General features: G+C 40.5%; 1 protein-coding gene across 2 annotated transcripts in view; it reads right to left on the minus strand.

Annotated features, from left to right (window-relative positions):
• GAREM1 (GRB2 associated regulator of MAPK1 subtype 1) overlaps nt 1-21,841 on the minus strand; it is a 198,386-nt gene extending 176,545 nt beyond the window's left edge. For both annotated transcript variants that reach the window (XM_042961965.1, XM_042961964.1), the window contains exon 1: nt 21,704-21,841. In XM_042961965.1, the coding sequence (XP_042817899.1) occupies nt 21,704-21,824 (121 nt within the window). In that variant the 5' untranslated portion in view covers nt 21,825-21,841. The remainder of the gene's footprint in view (nt 1-21,703) is intronic.
• Between the last annotated feature and the right edge of the window lie 1,518 nt (nt 21,842-23,359).

Here is a 23,359-nt window from a genome sequence, read left to right on the forward strand (position 1 = left end):
CACAGCATTTGCTTCGATTCCACAGCATCTGCTGTTTCGCTTTGTAATTGTACAATATACTACTCTTCAGTTTGAGGATATTGACTGGACTACAAGTGTGGGCTTTGTGACTGATGTACATCAGAAGCAGAGCCTCTCTGGGAGGAAGGCTGGAGTTTTGCCAAGTCTCACACCAAGGTAAGTGAAGCATATTACTATACATGAGTTTATAGAAATCCCACATATATGCACATATGACTGAAGGCAATTAAGGAACACACATTTTACATGTTCCATTCCACCCCAAGTCTGTCTTTTTTTTTTTTAATTTTTTAATGTTTGTTTATTTTTGAGAGTGGGGGAAGGAGGGGCAGAGAGAGAGAGGGAGACACAGAATCTGAAGCAGGCTCCAGGCTCTGAGCTGCCAGCATAGAGCCCAACGCGGGTCTCAAACCCACGAACTGAGAGATCATGACCTGAACCGAAGTCGGACACAACTGTCTGAGCCACCCAGGCGCCTGCCACTCCCAAGTATTTCTCATTGGGGAGGATGGGAGAGGAAGATGACAAACATTTAAAGTAGAAAACCTACCTCTGGAATTCCTAGTGTCCGGTTTAGTTCTCCTCTTCTATTAACAGTTCTGTGGGGCCCCTGTGGCTCTCTTTACTTCAATTAATGCGATCAGGCCTATCCTTGGTACCTTGCCTATTAGTGATTCTTTATTTATTTATTTTTGTAATGTTTTTATTTATTTTTGAGAAAGAAAGAGCATGCACATGTGCGAGCAGGCATGGGCAGACAAGAGGCGGGGACAGAGAATTCTAAGTGGGTTCTATGCTGACAGCAAAGGGTCCAAAATGGGGCTTGAACTCACAAACCGCGAGATCACAACCTGAGCCGAGGTCGGACGCTTAACTGACTGAGACACCCATGTGCCCCAGTGGTTCAATTTTAATAAAGATGACTGACAAAAGGGTTTCTCATTCTGTAATGTGCAATATGAGTGGGAAAAGACTCCTCCTGTTGGTCTGAGAATAGGGACAGGCAGGCTAGAGGAACCGTTAAAAGTTAGAACTGGCTGCTGGCTTCACTTTCCAGCTTGAGCTAATTATTCCCATTCTCTCAGCCTCTGTTCCCTGTAGGGAACTTATGCCAGAGTATTTGCAAAAATTAAATGAGATAATGTATATAATGTGTTGTACAATAACTAGCACCATCATTAGTCCTCAATAAATGCTAATTTTAATCATCATCCAGGAGTAAACACCAATCAATGGCTTTGCTTATTTGGGGAATACAGAAGTTACCTTTTTTTAAAAATTTTTTTAAAACATTTATTTATTTTTGAGAGGCAGAGAGAGACAGAGCAAGAGCAGGGGAGGGGCAGAGAGAAAGGGAGACACAGAATCCGAAGCAGGCTCCAAGCTGTCAGCACAGAGCCTGATTGCGGGGCTCGAACTCACAAACCGTGAGATCATGACCCGAGCCAAAGTCAGACGCTTAACCGACTGAGCCACCCAAGGGCCCCCAGAGCAGTTACTTTTAATAGTTTTATGGGTCTGGGTCAAGAAGGTGAAAGCTATAGCTTCCTTTTCTTTTAATCCTTCATAGTTTAATGCTATCAAAAAGTAGGAAGCTCTATGAATACTTGTTCACCTCAAGTGTAAAAACCAGAATTACCACTTTACCATCACTACTATTGTAATTCTGCAAAATTTCCTTCAAAGAGATAATGGCGATATGCATTAAACCAAGTTTGATTTTTCATTTTCCTGAGAGGTACATAATTTTGAAAGGAGGGAAGTTTATTTTGGGTAATCACATACGTCTACAGGAAAAGTTTAAAGACGGAGCGATTCAGGTGTAGACCCCTGTGGAGGCCAGGCAGGGAAAAGCACAGGAACCTTTTAAGAGAATGGAGAACAGAAAAAAGCATGTCTCTAGACACACTGGCCAATGGGGAAAAGTGCTATTTAACTACCTCCTTTGCCAGTAACTGGAACTATAAAAAGAGTATCATTACAGCAAAGTTAAGCCCGCATCTTTCAGTCTGAGGCACCACAACCAGTTAGAAATTTTATAAGGATTCTAATTTTCTGAGTACTCAGTGATCTTAGTATCAATCAACTTGTAACTGGTCTTCAGATCAAACTACAATAGCTATCCTTTGCAATACTTTTTCCTCCCTGCTGGGTCAGGAAATTGGCTGAAATCCTACTGCAAAATCTAAAGGCACCTTTTAAATTACTAAGTGCAAGTCAGCGATTTTGAAGTCTGAAAACGCTAAATTCTGTTTAAGTGATTAATTCAACTCCTATGCCAACAGTTACTTAAAATTATTTAAAAGTTGTAACAAACTGCTATAAAAAAATACCGATTAGGGTTGCAATATTCATAACCACAAGCTTATTAACCTTGATCTTTACCATCATCGGCTCAGCTTCCATTCCTTCCTGATCAATGTCATTCACTCCTGTGGCTTGTTCTATGACCTTTACGTTGAAATATTCCACTACTACTTCTCTAGCCCTGAACTCCGTCAAGATGCAAGCCCACATTTCCAATTCCTTCTGAACGGAATCTCCCTGAAATACAGACCTCAAGTTTAACATTCCCACAAATTAGCATGCTGACTTTCCACACCTCCTACCACAATGATTACTGGAGTCACATTTCCGGTATAGGGACAGACTACACATCTCTACCCTCTCGAAAGTTAGGTGTGGCCATGAGACTTGCCACTAACAATGGAATGTGAGAGGGACATGAGGTACGTCACTTCTGGGCAGAAGCTTTAAGAGGTCAACACACGAGCTGCCATGTTCTCTTCTCTCTCCTGTCTCAACAGGTATAGAAACACAAACAAGAGTTTCTAGGCTGGGTCCTCCAGTGAGGATGAGGACACAGAGCAGAGCCCCACCCCCAACCTGTCATAAATGTATAACACATGGAAGAAATAAGCCTTTGCATTTTAAACTACTGCCCTTGCAGCGTTGTTACCTCAGCCTAACCTGGCCCACCAGGACTAGTGCACCCACCTGCAACCTGCTGTTCTGATCTCTGATGAGAGCATCAGCAGCCAAGCCAGTAAACTCAGGACTACTGAACGTTTCCCTCGTCCTCATATCCCATATGCAAACATAACTCCTGGAAATCTTACCTTTGAAATATTTCCAACTCACCCCTTCCTCTTTATTCCCACTTAACTAGTTTTGGCTAGAGGCCATCTTTCTGCTTGATTATAACCCTATAGCTTCCAAATATTGTCATTCTACGATTCTAAACTTCTCCTGTTCTAAATGGTCTTCCAAAATGACACCACAACGATCCTTCCGGAAATGAAATATGATGGGGCACTTCCCATATTTAAAGCCCTTCGACATTTTCCCACTGTTACTATTAACAAGCACTTGAGGAACACTTTTGTAAACAGGCACTGTGCTTGGTACTCTGGGAACAAAGATGAGTCACTTGCCTAACACTGATCTTCCAATCGAGATATGGTGACAGAGCTGGTTGTAGAATGTGTTGCTCAATACTACCATTTAGTAAAATTGGGGCAACTCTGCATGGAGCACATCTACTGGCACCATTTTTCCAACAGCATATGCTCACTTCATGTCTCTGTGTCACATTTTTGTAATTTTCACAATATTTCAAACGTTTTCATTACTATATTTATTATGGTGATCAGTGATTATGACTCACTGAAAGCTCAGGTGATGGTCAGCGTTTTTTAGCAATAAAGCACTTAAAAAATATTTATTTTTGAGAGAGAAAGAGAGGCAGAGCACGAGCAGGGAAGGGGCAGAGAGAGGAGACACAGAAACTGAAGCAGGCTCTAGGCCGTGAGCAGTCAGCACAGAGCCCGAGGCGAGGCTTGAACTCACGAACCAGGAGATGATGACCTGAGCCGACGTTGGATGCTTAACCGACTGAGCCACCCAGGTGCCCCAATAAAGCACTTTTTGATTAAGGTATGCACATTGTTTGTTTAGACATGATGCTATTGTACACTGAACAGACTATAGCACAGTATAAATAGAACTTTTATACACACTGGGAAACCAGAATATTCATCTGACTTCATTTATGGCGATATTCTCTTTATTGCAGTGGTCTGGAACCAAACCTGCAGTATCTCCAAGCTATGCCTGTATTCTGTCCTAACACCCTCTGCTATCTGTGTCCTGGAAGCGGGGCAAAAGGCTAAGAGCCACCAGTTTAGCCACAAGATAAAGGTCAAACTTCAACATGTTACAGCTCTTCAAAATCTGCTTCCAACTTGCCTTTGGGGCCTCATCTCCTATCACCCTCCATCAGCGGCCCCTGCTCAGGACGTTCCTAACCTCTGTTAGAAAGAACATTCCCCCTCTTCCGAACCCACCAAAACTCTACTCGTTCTTCAGGGACTAATTCGCTGGTCAATTAACATTTTCTGTGAAACTTTCCTCAAGAGCTCTTGGCACTATTAAGCTGACCTTTAGAATGAAGCATTTCTATGCTTATTACGTGTTAATAGTTGTCTAAGAATAGACAATCTGCTAAGTCGAAGAACTGTCAATAAATATGCTCTCAGCAGGCCTCTGAAGTATCAGAACTACATTTATTCACCTTTGTGTTCCCACCACTTAGTACTATGCTCATAAGACAACAAGCATGGGGTCCATAGCTATTAAATGAACACCATTATGAAAACCACATTCCATAATCCCACCTTATGCATCAGCCTATTGATGAGTCCTAGGGTAAACTCTATTATTTTGAAAATCTAGAAAAGAAGATTATATATTTATAACTTCTAATTTTAAAAGATGTCATTTTTAAAAATTACAGGCTAGCAAAACTTGTGTGTGTGTTCATATGTGTGTCCTTCCACGTACGTGTGTATTTATATACATGTAGTAGTTTCCTATGGCTGCCATAACAAATTCCCACAAACCGAGTGGCTTAAAACAACAGAAATTTATACTCTCACAGTTCTGGAAGCCTGAAATCCAAAATCAAGCTGTAGGCAGGGCTGCACTTCCTTGAAGGGCCCTCGGGGAGATTCTGTTCCCTGCCTCTTCCAGCTTCTTGTGAGCTCAGGCAAACCTTAGTTTGTGGCTGTTATCACTCCAGTCTCTGCCTTTCTCCTCTTGGAAAGACACTTGTCATTGGATTTAGAGCCCACTCAGGCAATCCAGGATGATCTCATCTTAACACTCTAATCTTAATTACATCTGCAAAGACTCCTTTTCCAACTAAGGCAATGAGTAAGTTACAGCTATTTAGACACAGACACATCTTTTTGGAAAGCCACCATTCAACCCACTACACTGTGGATATCTGTGTGTGTATGTCTGTGTATTAAAGATTGTGCCAAAGAACGGTCCTTAAATCAGGCTCTACTGAACACTTACATGTTGCCAAGGTGACCATTTGGAAACTGCTGGGTGCTGGGAACACAATGATAAACATGAAAGACAGTGCTTGCCCTCATGGAGGATGGTGGGAGATATATAAATCAAGTTATTCTTTAAAGTTGAAAAATGTACTATGAAGGAAAATTATATAGTTGTATAGAACAGAGAACTTTGCCTTATCTGTTATTAAATGTAACCCTGATATTTTCTCATTAGAGATGGAGGACAGCTCAGAGAACGTTCTTTGATTTTCAGTTTAGATTATGTCCCACATTGTATTGGAACATCCACTAAAAAGTCCTTGTTTCACATGTGTGCTTTGCCCTTTAAATCCTCTGACTCAAATATACTGCATGGAACTACCATAGTTCACGTAATTTAGGATGCCATGACTCGTAATACAGTCATTACTTCACAAGAATCAAGAAAGAATAAACATGGCTGATTAAACTACGACATGCCATTAATTACAAGATGCATCCCAATTTCAGGACTATTAAAATGCACACTTCAGAATTAGTGAAATATGTCCATTTCCATTTTCAAATACATCCACCCAACACATCAGGACAAATTAAACAGCTTTTGATTAAGTAGTTATCACCAAATCTCAGTGTTCTTCCAGCCAAATTTTAATGCTGAGTTGGCTTCACCCAGACTCAGAATATTTTTCACCTTCTTTCCACGAGGTTAATGTATGTAAATATAATTCAAGAAGTTCTAAAATAAGACATATCCTCATATACTGAGTCTCTTCTAAGCTGGAGATAACTTGAGAAGTCAGAGACTGGGGAAGAACTCTAAAATCCTTGAGCTGAAGCAGGATGGAATGGCTGCTGGAATTATTCTTCCCTTGCCCAGAACTTGCTAAAAGGTTGGAAGGTGAAGGACACAGGGCATGCACCTGTGTGTGTAGTAGGGCAGGGCTTGCAAATACTTTAGAAATAAACTGGAGTATCCCAAACGCCCTGTGCCAGATGCTGCTAGACCGTGTGAAATGTGCAATGGGAAGAGAAGCCAGGACCGCCTGCTATCTGATGGCTTAGAACGACATATCTAAAAAAGAGAAGTGATAAAACTTCTACACATACCCAGCTCCAACCTAATAAAGTTCCTCAAGGAGTTCACGACTGCGATTTTGTTATAGTTTTACTCAGAGATCATGCAGAAGAAAAGGCTTCACAGAATAATCTGTTAAGAGTTCTTTTCTCACACGACTTATTTTTCCTTTATTATGCAGTCTGGGTTTTGACATTGATACACAGGTTCCATGTTGCCCTGTTTTCCCCAAAAAGATTTAATGTTAATCCTTGCCATGTGAAATTAAGAGGAATTGGGAAGGCAATGCCATCAAAGATTTTGTGGGAGGTAAGGACGTTGTAAGAGAAATTTAAGTCTTTAAATTTTTTTTTAATGTTTTATTTATTTTTGAGAGAGAGAGAGACAGAATGCAAGCAGGGGAGGGGCAGAGAGAGGGAGTCACAGAATCCAAAGCAGGCTCCAGGCTCTGAGCTGTCAGCACAGAGCCCAACGTGAGGCTCGAACTCACGAACTGTGAGATGATGACCTGAGCCAAAATCAGATGCTTAACCGACTGAGCCACCCAGGCACCCCACTTTGTCTTTAACAATAAACAGACACAGGTCATTATGAAATTCTTAAGCAACACACACACACATGTACATTAAGAATGGTGTGTGAAAGGGGCACCTGGCTGGCTGAGTTGGTGGAGTGTGCAAATGTTGATCTTGGAGTTGTGGGTTCAAGCCCCATGCTGGATATAGATATAATTAAAAATAAAATCTTAAAAATTAAAAAAAAAAAGAATGGTGAAAAGTGTGCCCTTCATCCAAAAAATAATGGAAGAAATGTACTTTCAATTAACTAGTCTAAAGTTGAGCGCAATTTGCAAATGCTTCTTGAATTCTGAAAGGCACATTCTCTGCCTCTCTCTCTGTCTCTCTGTCTCTCTCTCTCTCTCTCACACACACACACACACACACACACACACACACACACACACACACACACACGAACAACAGCTTAGTAAAGTATCATTTTAAAACAAATTCTTCCCTGGAGAAAACTTATTGCCAAAGCATCTGGACTATATTCCAGAAGGCATTTAACAAGTTACTATCATTTCCCAGACTCACCAGAGTAGTGCTGGCTTTAAAATGAATTAAAATTTTCTTTAGAAAAACAAATTTCAGGCCTCCCACAGCCTTTGGAAAAGAAGAGTAAGTCAAGATTGGGGTGGCCCTAGCCACAACTTCTCTTCTTTAAAAAATAAAGGATTGTTTTCAGATTTCATCAACTGTAAGTATTCTTAGATCACAGCCCAATGCATTCCCTGAAAGACAGGTGCGATTGAAATGGATTTTTCTACTTTTAAAGAGCAAAATGAATTTGACAAAGATAGTTCAATTCAGTAGTTAAGCATACTTTTGAGTAAATGGGCTGGCACAACAACAGGCTAGAAGAAAATAAAAATCTTACATCATATGCAAAAATTAATTCCAGACAGATTGAAGACTTAACTAAAAAATTTTTAAATCTTCCTAGAATATCTAAGAAACTACATATACAATCTCGAGGTCAGGAAGATCTTTCTTAGCCAAGAATGAAAACACAAGAAAGAGACTTGTCTGTGCATATAAAAATTAAAAACTCTGAATGGATAAATAGAATATAAACAAAGTCAATAGATAAATGTAAGTAAACTTACATAATATATGTAATATATATATATATATATATGGAAACATATATAAGGAAAACTTACATAATATACAAACAGCATCTAGAAATTGGCAAGAATGAGTCAACAAAAACCAGCAAAAAAGTATGATTTCAATTTGCAGAAGAGCATTCTAAGCGGTAATCATATAAAAAGGGCACAAAATCACTAACAGGGAAATGTAAAATAACATAGCAACAAGATCTCATTTTGTATCTGTTAGGTTTGCAAATATTTTTTTAAAACTTTATAATAGCTAATGTTGACATGGATTTGGAGAAATGGTATTCTTACACATCAATGATGGAAATGAGAATTGTTACAGACTTTTTGGATAGCAATTTGGCAACATCTATTATATCATTTCTAGTTCTGTGAATTGTGATACTGGGATGAAAGACCCCCTTTCCCTCATATATGTATTTTTAATGTTTATTTATTCTAAAAGAGAAAGAGAGAGAGAGGCAGAGAGAGAAGGAGAGAATCCCAAGCAGGCTCCGTGCTGTCAGCATAGAGCCCAGTGAGGGGCTGGATCTCACAACTGTGAGATCACGACCTGTGATGAAATCAAGAGTTGGGCACTGAACCAACTGAGCCACCCAGGTGCCCCCCCACATATGTTTTCTATAAAGAGTTAATTTTGATCTTTGCATGTGAGGTTAAGAGAATCAGTAAGATAGTGGTATCAAAGATATTTTGGGGAAGAAATAAAAGATAGAAATCATGGACTTCTATAGAAACAATGAGCAAATTAATGACTTATACATATGGGGGTTTAGTGAAATTCAGAGGCCAATAATTAGAAACAAATTGAACACCAATCAATAGGAGTATTTCCACACCGTAGAATATTGTGCAGCTGTTAAAAATGAATTTGTTTTACATCCCATGATTCAGAAAAATTCTCATGAGTGATATAAGCAAAAGGCCAAAAGACATGTATAATGTAATCCCATTTTTATACAGCAATGATAGATTTCTGTTTCAGTATGTGCCTTTGTATGTGTATAAAATGTTGATGTGGGATTATGTGAGTATGGAGAAAATAGAAAGGATATGTACTGTATTATGTGAGTAGGCAGGGTTGGATTGGAGGAATAGGGGTTGAAGTGAAGGGAGAAGGCAAAAAAACCAAACAAACCTAAAATGTGCGCTTACGTAAAATTGTAATGTGTGTCTATGTGTGAACAGAGGATACATGAAAAGGACAGTCACCAAATGCTGATGGTGGTTATCTCAGGGTGGAGGGACCTCAAATTATCTTTAGTTTTTAAATATTTTTATGTATTCAAATTCTTTTTAATGAATGTATTAAGTTCAAAATCAAGGGCAATAAAGTTTTGTTTCACTGTGACAATTTAAAAACTAGATAGGTTAGACTTAGTTCATATATTTCCCTCCTCTTCTCCCTGGGCTCTACTCATTAGCATAAAACTCTTATAGTATCTACTGCACAGTATTCAACTGCATACAGTCTACTCATTGATCTCTTCCCAACTGAGTCAAGAAAAAGAGAGAGAGAGAGAGAGAGAGAAGACTGTGGGGAGGGGTGAGAACAATTCAAAAACTACCTGATTTACTGTAAAGTTAATTTGAGGCTTCTTCTTTGACAGTAGAAAAGAATCTCAAAGTCATCTCGTACTTCACTTTTAGCAACCGTCACCTCAACCCACTGATAGAACTATTCAGAGAGTTCTCTGTGCCTAGTTAGTAAAGGGATATATGTATATTATTCCCCATCAATCACTGCATATACACAGAGAATTAAACTGGACTTTCCCTCTTATCTGTGGTTCCCTTCTTTTTTTAAAACAATATTTTAAATTAAATCCAAATTAGTTACCATATAGTATAATAATGATTTATGAATACAATTTAGTGATTCATCACTTACATATAACACCCAGTGCTCATTCCAACAACTGCCCTCCTTAATGCCCATTACCCATTTAGCCCATCCCCCCACCCAATACCCCTCCAGAGCCCTCAATTTGTTCTTTGTATTCAAGAGTGTCTTATGGTTTGTCTCCCTCCCTGTTTTTATCTTATTTTTGTTTCCCTTCCCCTATGTTCATTGGTTGTGTTTCTCAAATTCCACATATGCGTGAGATCATATGGTATGTGTCTTTCTCTGACTTATTTCACTTAGCATAATACTCTAGTTCCATCCACATTTTGCAAATGGCAAGATTTCATTCTTTTTTATTGCTCAGTAATACTTCAGTGTGAGTGTGTGTGTGTGTGTGTGTGTGTGTGTGTGTGTGTGTATGGTTCCCTTCCTCTTAGACATCATAATGAAGTTGACATTTACACAGATGTTCAACAGAAGAAATGAAATGACATCCAAGCCATCATGTTTGCTTCTCTCCCTATCTGGAAGTTGTCTGTGAATTTCTAGTATTTATTCTCTCACATCAGCACTTGGGTTCTAAGCTTCAAAAGGCTCTCAAACTGCCCAAATGTAGCACTTCAGGGCTCATTATGGATTACCTGTAAAAAGAATGAAATATTTTTATAAACTTGTCAACTTATTCTTAACCCTGAAAACCAAATAGTGACGAACCTTATTTGTCAGCTCAATTTCATGCAAAGCACAGGAATTTTCAACAATGACGTAGCTGTGGGAACCTCTCCATGACTTGAATTCAAACACAGTTGTGAATACACAGCATGGATTTACCAAGACTTTCACGAGATTATTTTATTTTATGCAATGGAAGAGGATTCCTTCTTTCAGAGGACTGGCCACAAGGCAACAATGAACATAACACTTAAAACCAATATCCAGGTTGATAAATAAAAGCAATCATAATTATCCAATTTCAGGAATAGAGGGAATACCTCTTTATGAACATCAACGGAGGAAAAATAGAAGGAAAGTTTTAAAAAGTGATTAAACCCCACATGAACCTGGAGATTACTTATAAACACTGCAGAAAACCAAGGGAAAAAATACTAGCATTTTATTTTTTATTACAGCTTTGAAAAACTCTACCAAAAAATGGAACAAAGAACTCATAAAACTCACAAAAGAAATATGACAAAATTATTGATGCTATTCTAATAGTAATCAAAGAAATACAAATTAGAAAAAGTGCCAATTCTTAAGTGATCTAAATTGGCAAAGACTAAGAAATAACTACGATTTCAGTGATGCACAAAATGATTGGCTTACTCAGTCACTACTAATGTACAAACTTTCCTAGATACAATTTAGCAACACATATCAACAATCTAAAAATAATAAATTCTGAATAATAATCCCACTTCCAGGAACCCCAAATAACTAAATGTTAAAAACTGACCAATTCAGTTACAAAGATATCCTCAAAAATATGAGACTCAAAACAACCAAATGTTTAACAACTAAAAAATGGTCAAGTAAATAGTGGTTTATTGGTAATAATAGATTCCCACCCACAATTTTATTTTCAAAGAATATTAATAATGAAGGAAAATGCTCATGATCTCATGTAAAATCAAAAACATAGTTTTCTCTCTCTCTCTCTCTCTCTCTCAAATATAAATAAACATCAAAAAAATTTAAAAAAGGGGGGGTGGCGCCTGGGTGGCTCAGTCAGTTAGGTGTCCGACTTCGGCTAAAGTCATGATCTCTCGGTTTGTGGGTTCGAGTCCCATGTCGGACTCTGTGCTGACAGCTCAGAGCCTGAAGCCTGTTTCAGATTGTGTCTCCCTCTCTCTCTGCCCCTCCCCCGCTCACACTGTCTCTCTCTCAAATATAAATAAACATTAAAAAATTTAAAAAGAAAGTTTTTTATATGGCTTGGTCCCACTTTTAGATACAGTCTCCATTTACATGCCATGCCTGCAAAATAGGAAAAGGTTAATAATGGTTATATAACAAGTTATATAACTTCTGGAATTAAAGCTGATACTCATTTTTGTCATTTTTTTGGTCTATGTTTTCCAAATTCTCAATAATAATGATATCTGCAGAAAACCAGTAAATATCTTTTTAAAACACAACTACCAAGCCTCTCTGTCAAAAAAAATAAAGCAGGGGGGAAAAGCACCTTTAAACAACTGGACAATTATTCCCATCGTGTATATCAGATCAGAAAGAAAATCTGAAAAGTATGCATGCCAAAAAAGAAAGTGAGAAGTGTCTTATAATAATAATTTCCCACAAATACATAACTTTTCATGGCTTACTTATAAAGTACTTTCACATATAATAGAGGGCCTTTAAATAGAACTGCTTTAAGGTTTTAGCTCATGCTCAAGGATGAAAAGAGAAAAGTTGGAGCAAGAGGTTCATACTATTTAAGCTAAAGAAAAACCTGAACAAGAAGGTGTCAAGAAATTAGGGCTGAACGCACGGTTAAGTTTTGTGAAGGAAAAAAAAAAAGTGAAGAAAAAGCATCAAAGCACAAATCTGAGTGGCAGAGACTGCTAAACAGCTTCTACCATCCAATGCTCCGCTCTCCTGTAGTAAGAACCCACGGGTACTGTGCCCAGTTCCTTACTTTCCCGTCTACAGAAGAGTGTGTAAGTCCTCACCAATGAGATGGAAAGTGAAGTGCTGTGTTAGGAGTTGTGGTAAGGCAATTAAACTTCAGCTAAGGTCATGATCTTCTGGTCTGAATTCAAGCCCTTTTACCTTTCCTGCTGTATAAGATGCAGGCATGATAGCTAGAGCTCCAGCAGCCATTAAGTGCCATGAAGTGAAAACCACCTCCGAAGGATGACAGAGCACAAAGACATGAGGAGCCTGGGTCCTTGACTCTGGATCTGCCATATCTATCCTGGAGTATATACCTTTAGACTCCTTTTATATGAAATGAATGAAATCTCCATATTGTATAAATCACTATTTTTTTTTTTTTTGGTCCTATTATACGCAACTAAAGTTAACCTTAACTGATATACCTGGCCATGAGGAGCTTGTGAAAATTTCTTCTGATCCTATCTATTCTCAGTGGCTCTCCTGTCTCCCAAAAAATGGGACCAAAATAAACATGAAAACAAGGAAAAAAAAACAAAAAACCCCAAACCGAAGAATATCTGTATAAAGCCTCATGTTATTTACTTATTTTTAAGTAGGTATTCTGAATCTTCTAGAGCTCTATTTAGAGATTAATTAAACTGTTTTTAACTTGGGTCTGGTGCTTGATTGATTTTGTGGGTCAGTGGTTCAAGGTAAAATGGATCTTGCATTATTTCAAACATTAACCTGAAACAGACTAAAAGTGAAGACCTTGAAGCCTAAGCTTCCCGAGGACCAGGAATGACAATGGAATGGATGTTAGTTCTTCAATTTCAACCATCCTTTGCTCATACATTGCTGCTAAAGGAAGAGTGAGGCAATTCAGGGTGTCAGTCATGAATAGAACACCTTCACAGATGGATATCCTTAAGTTACCAACGTGGGCTTCCTCAGACATTTCATTAACCTTTTTCTGAATGGATGACAGAATGTTATAACCAGTGAGTGCTTCCTAACTACCTACAAGGTTAACAGAATATTTAAAAATAGAAAAGTAAACACTTACCTTTTTTCAGTTACTTTTAGATATTTGAATCTAGTTCCTTGCCAAGAGGAAAACACTGTCAATGTGAACTAATTATCAAGAGCCTATTCTCACTTCTAACACCTTAAAGACTGGTATATAGAAAACTCATATTTAAAAAATGTCTGAGCAAGGAAGTTTTCCTCTACTGAGTGGAGAAAAACAGAACATAACTTATTTTAAATCTTTACAGGGAAACATCCTTCAGCACTGTTCATATTCCCTTCTACACTGTAACTAGCCTAATCGTAATAACTTACTGAAGATGTTAAATATTAACCTAAGTAACAAATATCTTCATAAGACTTCACATTGTACTTTAAATTCAATAACTTGGAATTTATTAAACAACCATTAAGTCATCAAAGCCCAACTGGTATTTAAATACTTCAAACTAGGCTTAAGAATTAGCAGAATCAATTAAAATGACTTGCCCTTTAATTATAAAGTAATTCATCCACAACACTGGAAAAAGGCTTGGGAACATTGTTTTTTCCTTCTTCTACCACCATGCAGTATCCCTACAAGGGCATAAAAGGAAACTCACTGTCTGGGATTAAGACACTAAGGTTTCAAGTCAATCTTGGGGCTATTCTAGGAAGATGACAACTGTACCAAATTAGCAGTTGTAGTTTCGTAACACTATTTAAACCAAGTGGCTTACTTTGCTTAGAAGTAAAATCCCTGGTACCCTGGGAAAATGAAACATTGAATAGTTAAATGGTTAGCTGACTATCCAATCAGTCCTATTCTTTATTATAGCATAAGAGTTGACCGATTCCAAAGATTTATGGTATTCTAGTCCACATAAGATTAGAAATTCAATGACATAGCTACATGTTAATATGTAGAGGAGGCATCTGAATTCCAGAACAAAAGAACTAGCAAGAAGCCAAAGAATCTAAAATTGAGTTGAAATTTCTAGAAATAATTTAGTTAAAACATTAATAACTGGGGCACCTGGGTGGCATTAAACTTCAGTGAAGGTCATGATCTTCTGGTTTGAGTTCAAGCCCCATATTGGCCTTGCTGCCGTTAGCACAGAGCTCACTTTGGATCCGCGGTTCCCCTCTCTCTCTGCCCTTCCCCTGCTCATGCTCTCTTTCTCTCTCTCTCAAAAAATAAATGAAAAACATTAAAGAAAAATAAAAAATAAAATAAAATATTAACAACTAATGATCCTAAGAATCATCATTTCATCATGATGGTCAACTAAGTCTTTATTTTCCCTACTGCTAATTTTAGGACATACCATCTTAGTTTCAAGTTATGTATTTACGCACATGTCTAGCTCAACTGAAACAAAAGTGAAATTCTATTTCAAACTTATAGAGGTCGCAGATGCTTTAATAATACAGATGTGTTGGACCTGAAAATGTTTAATACTGAGATTTGCTCATTCATTTATTAACTGCTTATGGGATATCTCTTCTATGTCAGACATTGTGCTAGGAGCTGGCAAATAGCAAAAATAATTGTTAGATACCTTTAACCTGAAATTCAAGTAAACATTTTTGTGCCACTAGGAGTAGGGGTAGGGGCTGAGATGTGGGGGAGCATCATCATGTGGAAATGTCTTCTAAAAGGCTTAAATCTCATAAGATTTAAAATATTTTAGTATTTTCTATTTTGTTAAATATAACACAATGATACATAAACCAGCAATAAAAGTTATTTTTCAAGTTGCATAGCATAGCTGGTGTTCTTAAGATTGATAATCCTGCTGAAGACCAGAGGAAGTTTATGAGTTTTCTTAGAACTGCAGCTCAGTGAGTAAAAAGACAGATACCTCAGGAATCTCAAACAAAAATAAACGAGTTTACAAGCTGGCCTACAAGGACTTGCCACTTCAATAAGGCAGCCAAATGAGCAAAAGAGAGTCGAATGCTCTTTAAACTATGATATGGTTGATCAAATGGTCAAACCAGTTTTCCTTTTACGGATGACCAAATGTCTTAAGACTTCCAAAACGGCCATCTTACTTGAAAAACAAGAACACCGAAAGAGCGATATCCAAATCTTGTCTTGTGGGTCTAAGTGCTTATCACTGTCCATGGTCTTCTAAAAGGTCCTTTCCTATTCTTCCATAATTTGTAGGCATGGCGAATTAGAGGTGATAACTAGAGGAAAGTAAAATAATATGGTATATAAAAGAATACTCAAGGGACTTCCTTCATCACCCATTTGGTGCAGAACATTACACAAGGCATGTTTTTCCTAACAGTTATATAACCATAAGTGCTCAGAAAATCATCATCAACCCAGTAAAAGCAGTGATGAATATCTACTAGAAAGAGATTCAAGTGGGTTGGTAGCATTTGGTCAGACTTGCATGTGATTCTGGATTAAGTTAAAAGCTTCTTTCCTAACTTCCTATTCTTTCCCAAATCCAATCTTGGGTTAGTTCACAACACTTTCTCTCTGATAAAAACCTTACATCACCTTTTTATAACCTGTGGATTACTAGATCTCAAATACTCTGAGGGAAATAGGTAGGCTAAAGTCACCCTGATAAAGTCAGTATCTTTAGCTTTACAAAAATAATAAAATACTATTTGGTGGACTTCAGTTGCCTAAATGATACACTCTGAAGCTTCTCTCTCAACTGGTCTGCACCTCCATTACTCTAATCTTATCTATGTGCACTCTTTTGCAATACACATGTATTTCACATATATTATGCGTTTAATTATCACAGTAAGCAGATACACAAGAATGCAGGTTGCATGAGCACAGAGGTGTCTGTTTTATTCAATGTTATTGTCCCCATATTTGTAACAGGGCTTCATACACAGCAGGGACTTAATAAATATTGATTGAACAAACTAATCAAAAACTATGAGATACATGGACCAGTATAATATATATTTTTTCTGCACGAGAAAACTACAAATCAAAGGGGTTAGACTTGACCAAGATCACATAACTATGAAATGGCAGCTCCTATAACTGAACAGAGGTTTCTAAGACCCAAATCTAGCATCCTTTAAACTACTGTCTCTCCTACCTGGGGCATGCATATGTATGCATGTATGCGTATGTATGCCTCTTACAATATAGAATGTCAGGGAAAATGAAACCACAGATAAGCACATCTTCTGGGAACAAGATTCACACAAAGTTAGTTTAGAAAAAATATATATATAAAACATCAATCGTGGAGGTTTTGAGAACTTAATTTCAAAAATAAAACACAGATCTAGAAACACCTTTGATATCTGCAAAGAGCCACATGGAGCCTCCCTGAGTTCAGTGTCCATGTTTCTGCTCCTTCAGCCTTACAGGCACTTAAATGGTAGTTAGAGAAGCACTTCAGCACAAAGCCAGGACCAAGTTCCCACAGTGCCAACACACCTGGGGATTAGCATCAGCTCTGATTCCTCTGCACATCTGGAAAGGAGAAGTTGCTGTTGATCACTGCAGCTGCCTCCAACTCCTACTATCTTTTTCTCTCTCCCTGTCATTCCATGCAGGCTCAGTCTTCCTCTTCCTTTCAGTCAACAGGACCATAAACTCATCTTTCAGTGATCTAGGCAATCATTCTTCGAACAGGGGTACACGTTAGATGCAAAGCCAATACTTCCCATCACAGCTGTCAGGGAATCAATTTCCAGAGCCCCAACTTCCCAATATTCTCTGGTCTAAAAATTGACTTGCCTGGGATCACAGAGAGACGTCCAACCCAGGATGAATAGAAGCTGTCCTCCACCACCTCCCCTTCCCAAAGACCCTTCACCCACTTTACAGAAACAATGCATCTTTAGATCTTTCTTAACTGCATTACCCCAGGGTGTAAAGACCTCAGGGCAACTAACAAAGCAACAAATAAAAACCCTACTGCATGTAAAGGATTGAGTCTTTAGCATTTGGGTAGCAATGCCTTTTCTAAATCAGGGAATTTCCAATTCTTTGTTTCAAGCAACCAGAAATATTCAAATATGAAAAGGCTTAAGGTCAAAAGAAATCTAAAACACTGGGTTTCAATTTATATACATATTTTATAACAGAAATAATGACAGAGTGATCCGTAAGACACTTTCAAACATAAAAATACATTACATTAGGATAGAATTCTGTAGCAGAAGAAAATGGGAATATAAATTTAAGGAGAAAAAGGTATAAAAATTTTAACTGTTTAAGAAGAACTTATTCATGCATTTTAAAAAACGAAGGATACTGGGAATCACTTATAGACCTACTAGAGTTTTTTTTTTTAATGACGTAACAATTTAAAAGGTCAAGATTTATAATATACTGAAAGATGACATCCTTTGCAACTGTTTTCACTTAAGATGAAAAGTTTCAGCAATCAGCTTAAAAATATGCTGAGGGTACAAACTTCTACAGAATCGTTCAGGAGCTACAGGAACAAAAAAGTTGGAAGAACACTGTTCTAGACTAACCACTGGAGCCTTTCCAAGGTGAAATAATTGAAGAGACAGAGAATGTTCAATTTCCCTACCTAGTTTTGAGTTAGGATGGGTTGGAGATTAGCATTTGCTCCACCCTCTTCTTGGTCAAAAACACGTGTTGAACCTGGTTCTACAGCCAACAGTTTCCAAGATTGATGACCAGGTTAAATATCTGATCTCAACTGTATTGCTGCTGACTGGGGTTAGCTAGCCTTTGCCTGTTGAGCATGTATCTCACCCCCGTAAGAAGAATCACTACTTTTGAGTACTTTTGTGTTTTTCAGAAAAATTCATGAGGCAATACCATGAAGGCTCATTATTCTGTATTTCTCTTATCATATGATGACAAATTTCACCCCTGGGGATGCAATGTTGACTGTGTGTATCTGACTGGCATTTCATAAGTAACATGCATAATGCAAAGAACTGGAGAGTTCTTTACTGTGGGGTTAATATTTTAAGTATGGCAAATGTCCTGAGGAGTGATTTCAACAGGCACATCTAAATACATAAGCCCTCACCTCAAACACCACGTTTTTCCTTCTTTTTCTGATTTCGTACTCTCTTCTTCCCCACTGCTCCTTTCGTCTTTTCAGCCACTCCTCTGGGAAGCAGAAAGGAGTCTAAATATGATGGATGAGGCCAGCACTTAATTCGGTGTCTACACTGTTTGAAAAATATTGACTTTCCGGTCCTCAAACTCTCAGAGAGACAGTGGGGCTATTTAGAGTAGACATTAGACCTACTCTAAACCTACTCCCATTTAGTATGAGGAGGTAAAATTTGAGATAAAAGGTCTTTCTTTAGAGTCAGAAAGTTGGCTGAAAATCCCACTCCACACATTTACCAGGTATGTCACTCAATTTCTCTGAATCTCAGGTTCCCAAAGTCCTTAAAATGGGGTGCTGAGTATTTGAGACAATGCATCAAGCAATGAGAAATGTACAGCACGTAGTAGGCATTCAATAACCAACAGTTATAAAATTAGACGTTTAATGTTCTTTAATGACTGCTTCAAATTAGCCAATAGTTCTCTCTTGGCATAAGGTCAACTAGTGGCATGTTTTTCAGTTTCTTTCTGGTCTCTTTTAAAATCAGTGATTTGGAAAATGACTACTTTTCATGGCTAAGTATAGGGTGTGTGTGTGTGTGTGTGTGTGTGTGTGTGTGTGTGTAAAACATACCTGCAGTACTAAAACTGGGAAAAGGACAGACACAGAATGAGGACTGCACAAAACTGGAGATTTCACATACAGCTTTTATAAATATGGCGGCATATCCTTAATATGTTCTGGGTGCTGCTGTGGAACATGGTTAAAAATAAGCAAGGAGTCAATGATCGACTCTTTGAAAGACTATCCAAATTTAATTGGTAAGCTAACACTTTCCCCTCATCATATTCATTTTTTTAAGGATATTTAACACTGTAAGGCTGTGGGGAGAGTGGTGCTCCCCCAATTCTCATGTGTATCGAACTCAAAAAAGGATTCACATATACTTATTCAGAAAGGCAGGAATATATACTAACCTGAACAAACAGATTTATGGGTAAGGGTATTCATGATATCACAATTTGTAACAGCAGCTCATGTCCACCATTGGGGACTAGACTGTTGGGTATAGCCATCCGCTCGGAATATTATGCAGCTATTAAAAACAAAAAAAAATTTTAATAAGATGGGATTGTTAAGTGAAAAAACCAAGGTATAAAGCAGTATTTGGCTGGGATTCCAAATTTGTGTGAGTCATTGTGATTCTCAAGTGGTAATAAGCGAAAATTCACAATAAAGAATTGGAATTACAGTGATCAAAATCCATTCCACAGCTTGAAAGGGCACAGTGTTAAGACTTGCTACCCACGTCCTAATTTTAAAAAGAAGTGTGGGATGAGTACAGTGCTGATTCAGATCCTTCTTATGAATGACAGGGATAGGACAGCAGATAATAAAGCTAAAAGTTAGGTCTGTAACTGACATTCAGCCTCTTTAAACTTTCAGTTTAATGAAGCTTTTGGGTGACTTTTATACCACATGCATCAATGCTCTCTGCCTAGCTAAGGGTTTTGGCAGAGTGTACAGTGATGAGAGAAGGTCGGAAAAGGTGAGGACTCCTAACCTTCCAATATACACATTTTTGCACAGTGGAAGAGGAAATGAAACTGTGAATACACACATACCCACACATACAAATTCAGACCTGGAGATATATAGTTATATAGTTAAAGCACCACTTTCCCACCCCCACTGTAAACAGGAATGCCTCAACATACCACCTGTCCTTCTTCCTGAGTTCATCTGCACTTCATTACTAGTTTGAAAACTCCTAGTTTATTCTCACCACTACCAAGACCAACCAAACAAGGATAGAAAGCATGCCATGCTTGTTTTCCAGGATTCATGAACTTTCCTGCATTGCTTTCTCCCATCAGTACTTCAAATGTCTAATCTAACCCCACAGATTAAGAAACAGAATAAAAATGCCTTTGGACATTTACACATCTCACGTTACCCACTGTTGTTACTCCCTTTCTGGAGTAACCCGAACCCTTGTGACTTGAAATGACATCTTTCTGCTCAATGCTCTTCTGACTTGGCCTGTGTGACCACAGCTCTATCTGCTTGCCTGCCAGCCTGGGCCCAAGGGCTTCCCGCAGCCCTACAGCAGAGCAAGCATGTTTCTGTGAACAGTCCGAAATCACATGAAGCCCAAATCAACTGAAGTTATAGTGAAAATACAAAACAAAACACACCTGAATGGACACCTTACATGGTACAATTCAAACTGACAGGGGTCTACTTGCTTGACACTGCACTTGTTTGCAGAGGTCACACTGCAGAACAAACAGCTGGGGGATGTCTGGCTGGTTTCTGGTGGTCAGTTTCAGAAAATACAAGCATTTCTTAATTCTGTGCTCAGGTTCCAAATCAATATAGGTTTTGGTCACTTAATTTTTTTTTTGCCAGGCTGGAAATGTGCTAAGCTAATAATTAACCTTAAGCATACCATCACTTCTGCTAAAAACATTTTCTACACTCAGCCCCAAATTACTTTCAGTTCGGTTAAACAAAACAGACAAGCTGTAATAAAAGGTCTCTGAGAAATGTGATCCCTTTAGTTGGTCACCCAGGAGCTTTTCCTCTTAAATCTGCTGCTTCTTGTGGGGGTGGGAGGGGGGTGGGGGGTGGAGGGTGGAAGAAGGAAGGAGAGCATCCAAAATAAAGATGCCACCCAAAGCACAATGATTTTGTAAGAAAGTTGCCTAAGATAACTCTTCAGGGTTTCCCAGGTTGAGTAATTCCTGCAGGAGAGTGGGGAGGGACAGCTCGCCTCCAAAATTACAATCTGCAGAGGTTTCCCCAATGTTGATTTTTTTTTTTTTTTAAGGCGTCCTTTTTAATTACACTGCAAGGGCTCTGATTTTCCCATCTCTAGCTGTTGCTGGGGGTAGCTGAGAGCAACGCGCCAGGGCTGCGGCAGCCGCTCGGGCCAACTCCAGCGCCGGGGGTGGGGGCGGGGGTGGGCGGGCAGCCCACTCCCCACCCGGTCCCACCCTCCCGAGCACACGCGCGCACACCCATGCCGAGACTGCGGTCCGCGCCGGTCTGCCTTGCGCCGGCGGCCGGGCCGAGACTCACCGCTGTCCAGCCGCGCGATCTGGGGCAGCCGGTAAGTGCTGACCAGGAGGTCGAGCGGAACGGCCACCGAGCTCCACTTCACATCCTTGAGGCTGCAGCCCAGCGAGGGCGCCGGGTCCATCTTCCCCGCCTCCTCCTGCCCCGCGCTCCCGCCGCCGCCGCCGCCGCCGGCACCACCCGCGCCTCGGCGGCGGCCGCTGCTCGCGCTCGCGGTCTAGGGCGCGCAGGAGGCGCCGGGCACTCCGGCCACGGGCAGCTCGGGGGCACGGCGGCTGAGGCGGCCGGGAGGGAGGGGGCCCGCGCCCAGCTCAGCTGTCGCTACGCGGCATGGCCGGGACGCCCCGCGTGCCCTCAAGCCGGGAGAGGACTCGCAGCAGCCCCGCGGCTGCGGGCGGCGGCGGCCGGGGTGGCTGCGGCGGCTCCCGCTCCGCCTCCTTCTCTGGCCCCGGGTCTGCAGCTGCGACGGCCGCCCGCTCGCCTCCTCCTCCTCTTACCCCTCCTTCCCTCCGCCTCGAGCGTGTGAGGAGGAGCCGCGGGTCTGAGAAACGCCATAGCAGCGCTCCCAGCACTGACCAACAAGGTGCGAGCAACGCCTGCGCAGCTCGGGGAGACACCGCCTCCGCCTCCGCCTCCCCGGCGCAGCCCGCTCCGCCTCCCGCTCGGCCTCCGCCTCCCGCGGCCCGGCGGGCTCGGCTGGGCGTCAGCCTCTCGGCCGCGGCCGCCGACGCCTGCGGCTCGGCGCGCTCTGCAAGCTTTAGCTCTCGCTCCCCCGTCCGACCGCTCCGGCGCCCTGCAGCCTCGCCCGGCGCCACGGCGCGCCCTGACTTCTTCGCAGCCCAGGGCCCTTCCCGGAGCCCAGCGGGAGCGGAGCAAGCTCGGGAATCTTTCTCTCAGTCGTGGCGCCGGGCACGGTCCCCTGCTGCTCCTCACTCTGCCACCGGAGTTGCTAAGGCCACAGAAGAGACCTCTTTGGTGCTCACCTCTTGAGAGTGCCACAGACAGACCAGGCGGGGAAAGGCAGGCGTGGAGCAAGAGGCCGAGCCATTCTCCCCCAACCTCACAACTCTGTAAACGGAGCTGGAAGTTAATGCTACCAGTCTAGACTTTGCTAGGCAGCCTGGAAAAGGCCGAAGCACCCAGATGGAGAAAGGTGATTATGAATGATCAGTGCCCACAGAAGGGAAGGTGCCCATTGGGTTCAGTACCTTCGTTGTATGGAGACCGTGGGGGTATGAGGCCACTGACCCCGATAAACACGCCAAGGGAAAGAGCAAACGAGGTTACTGGGGGCCTTCTGCGGCCAGCTGTTTTCACATGCTCTTCTCAGTCAATTCTCTTCGATCTTTAAGGTTGGGATAATTCCAGTTTTCTAGACACGCGTACCTAGACATTAGGTAGTTTGGCAAGATTACACAGTTTGCAGATGGCAGTGCTAGGATTCAGACCCACAGTTGACTTCCCAGGATAAATCGTCCTGTTTCCCCCAGTATTGAGCATGGCCTGCGCGCTGCGGGACATAGCTCAGAAAGTAGAGGTGGCTGTTCAATTCCTGTTTATTTAAGCCTATCCTGACTTTTATGTGCTAATCCTTTTTTTAGCATAGTTTTACACCAGGAGAGGTGAGTGGTTGTCAGGTGGAAGGCTTGCATATCAACT

This window comes from Panthera tigris, chromosome D3 (genome assembly GCF_018350195.1).
Source record: "Panthera tigris isolate Pti1 chromosome D3, P.tigris_Pti1_mat1.1, whole genome shotgun sequence".
Lineage (NCBI taxonomy): Eukaryota > Metazoa > Chordata > Mammalia > Carnivora > Felidae > Panthera > Panthera tigris.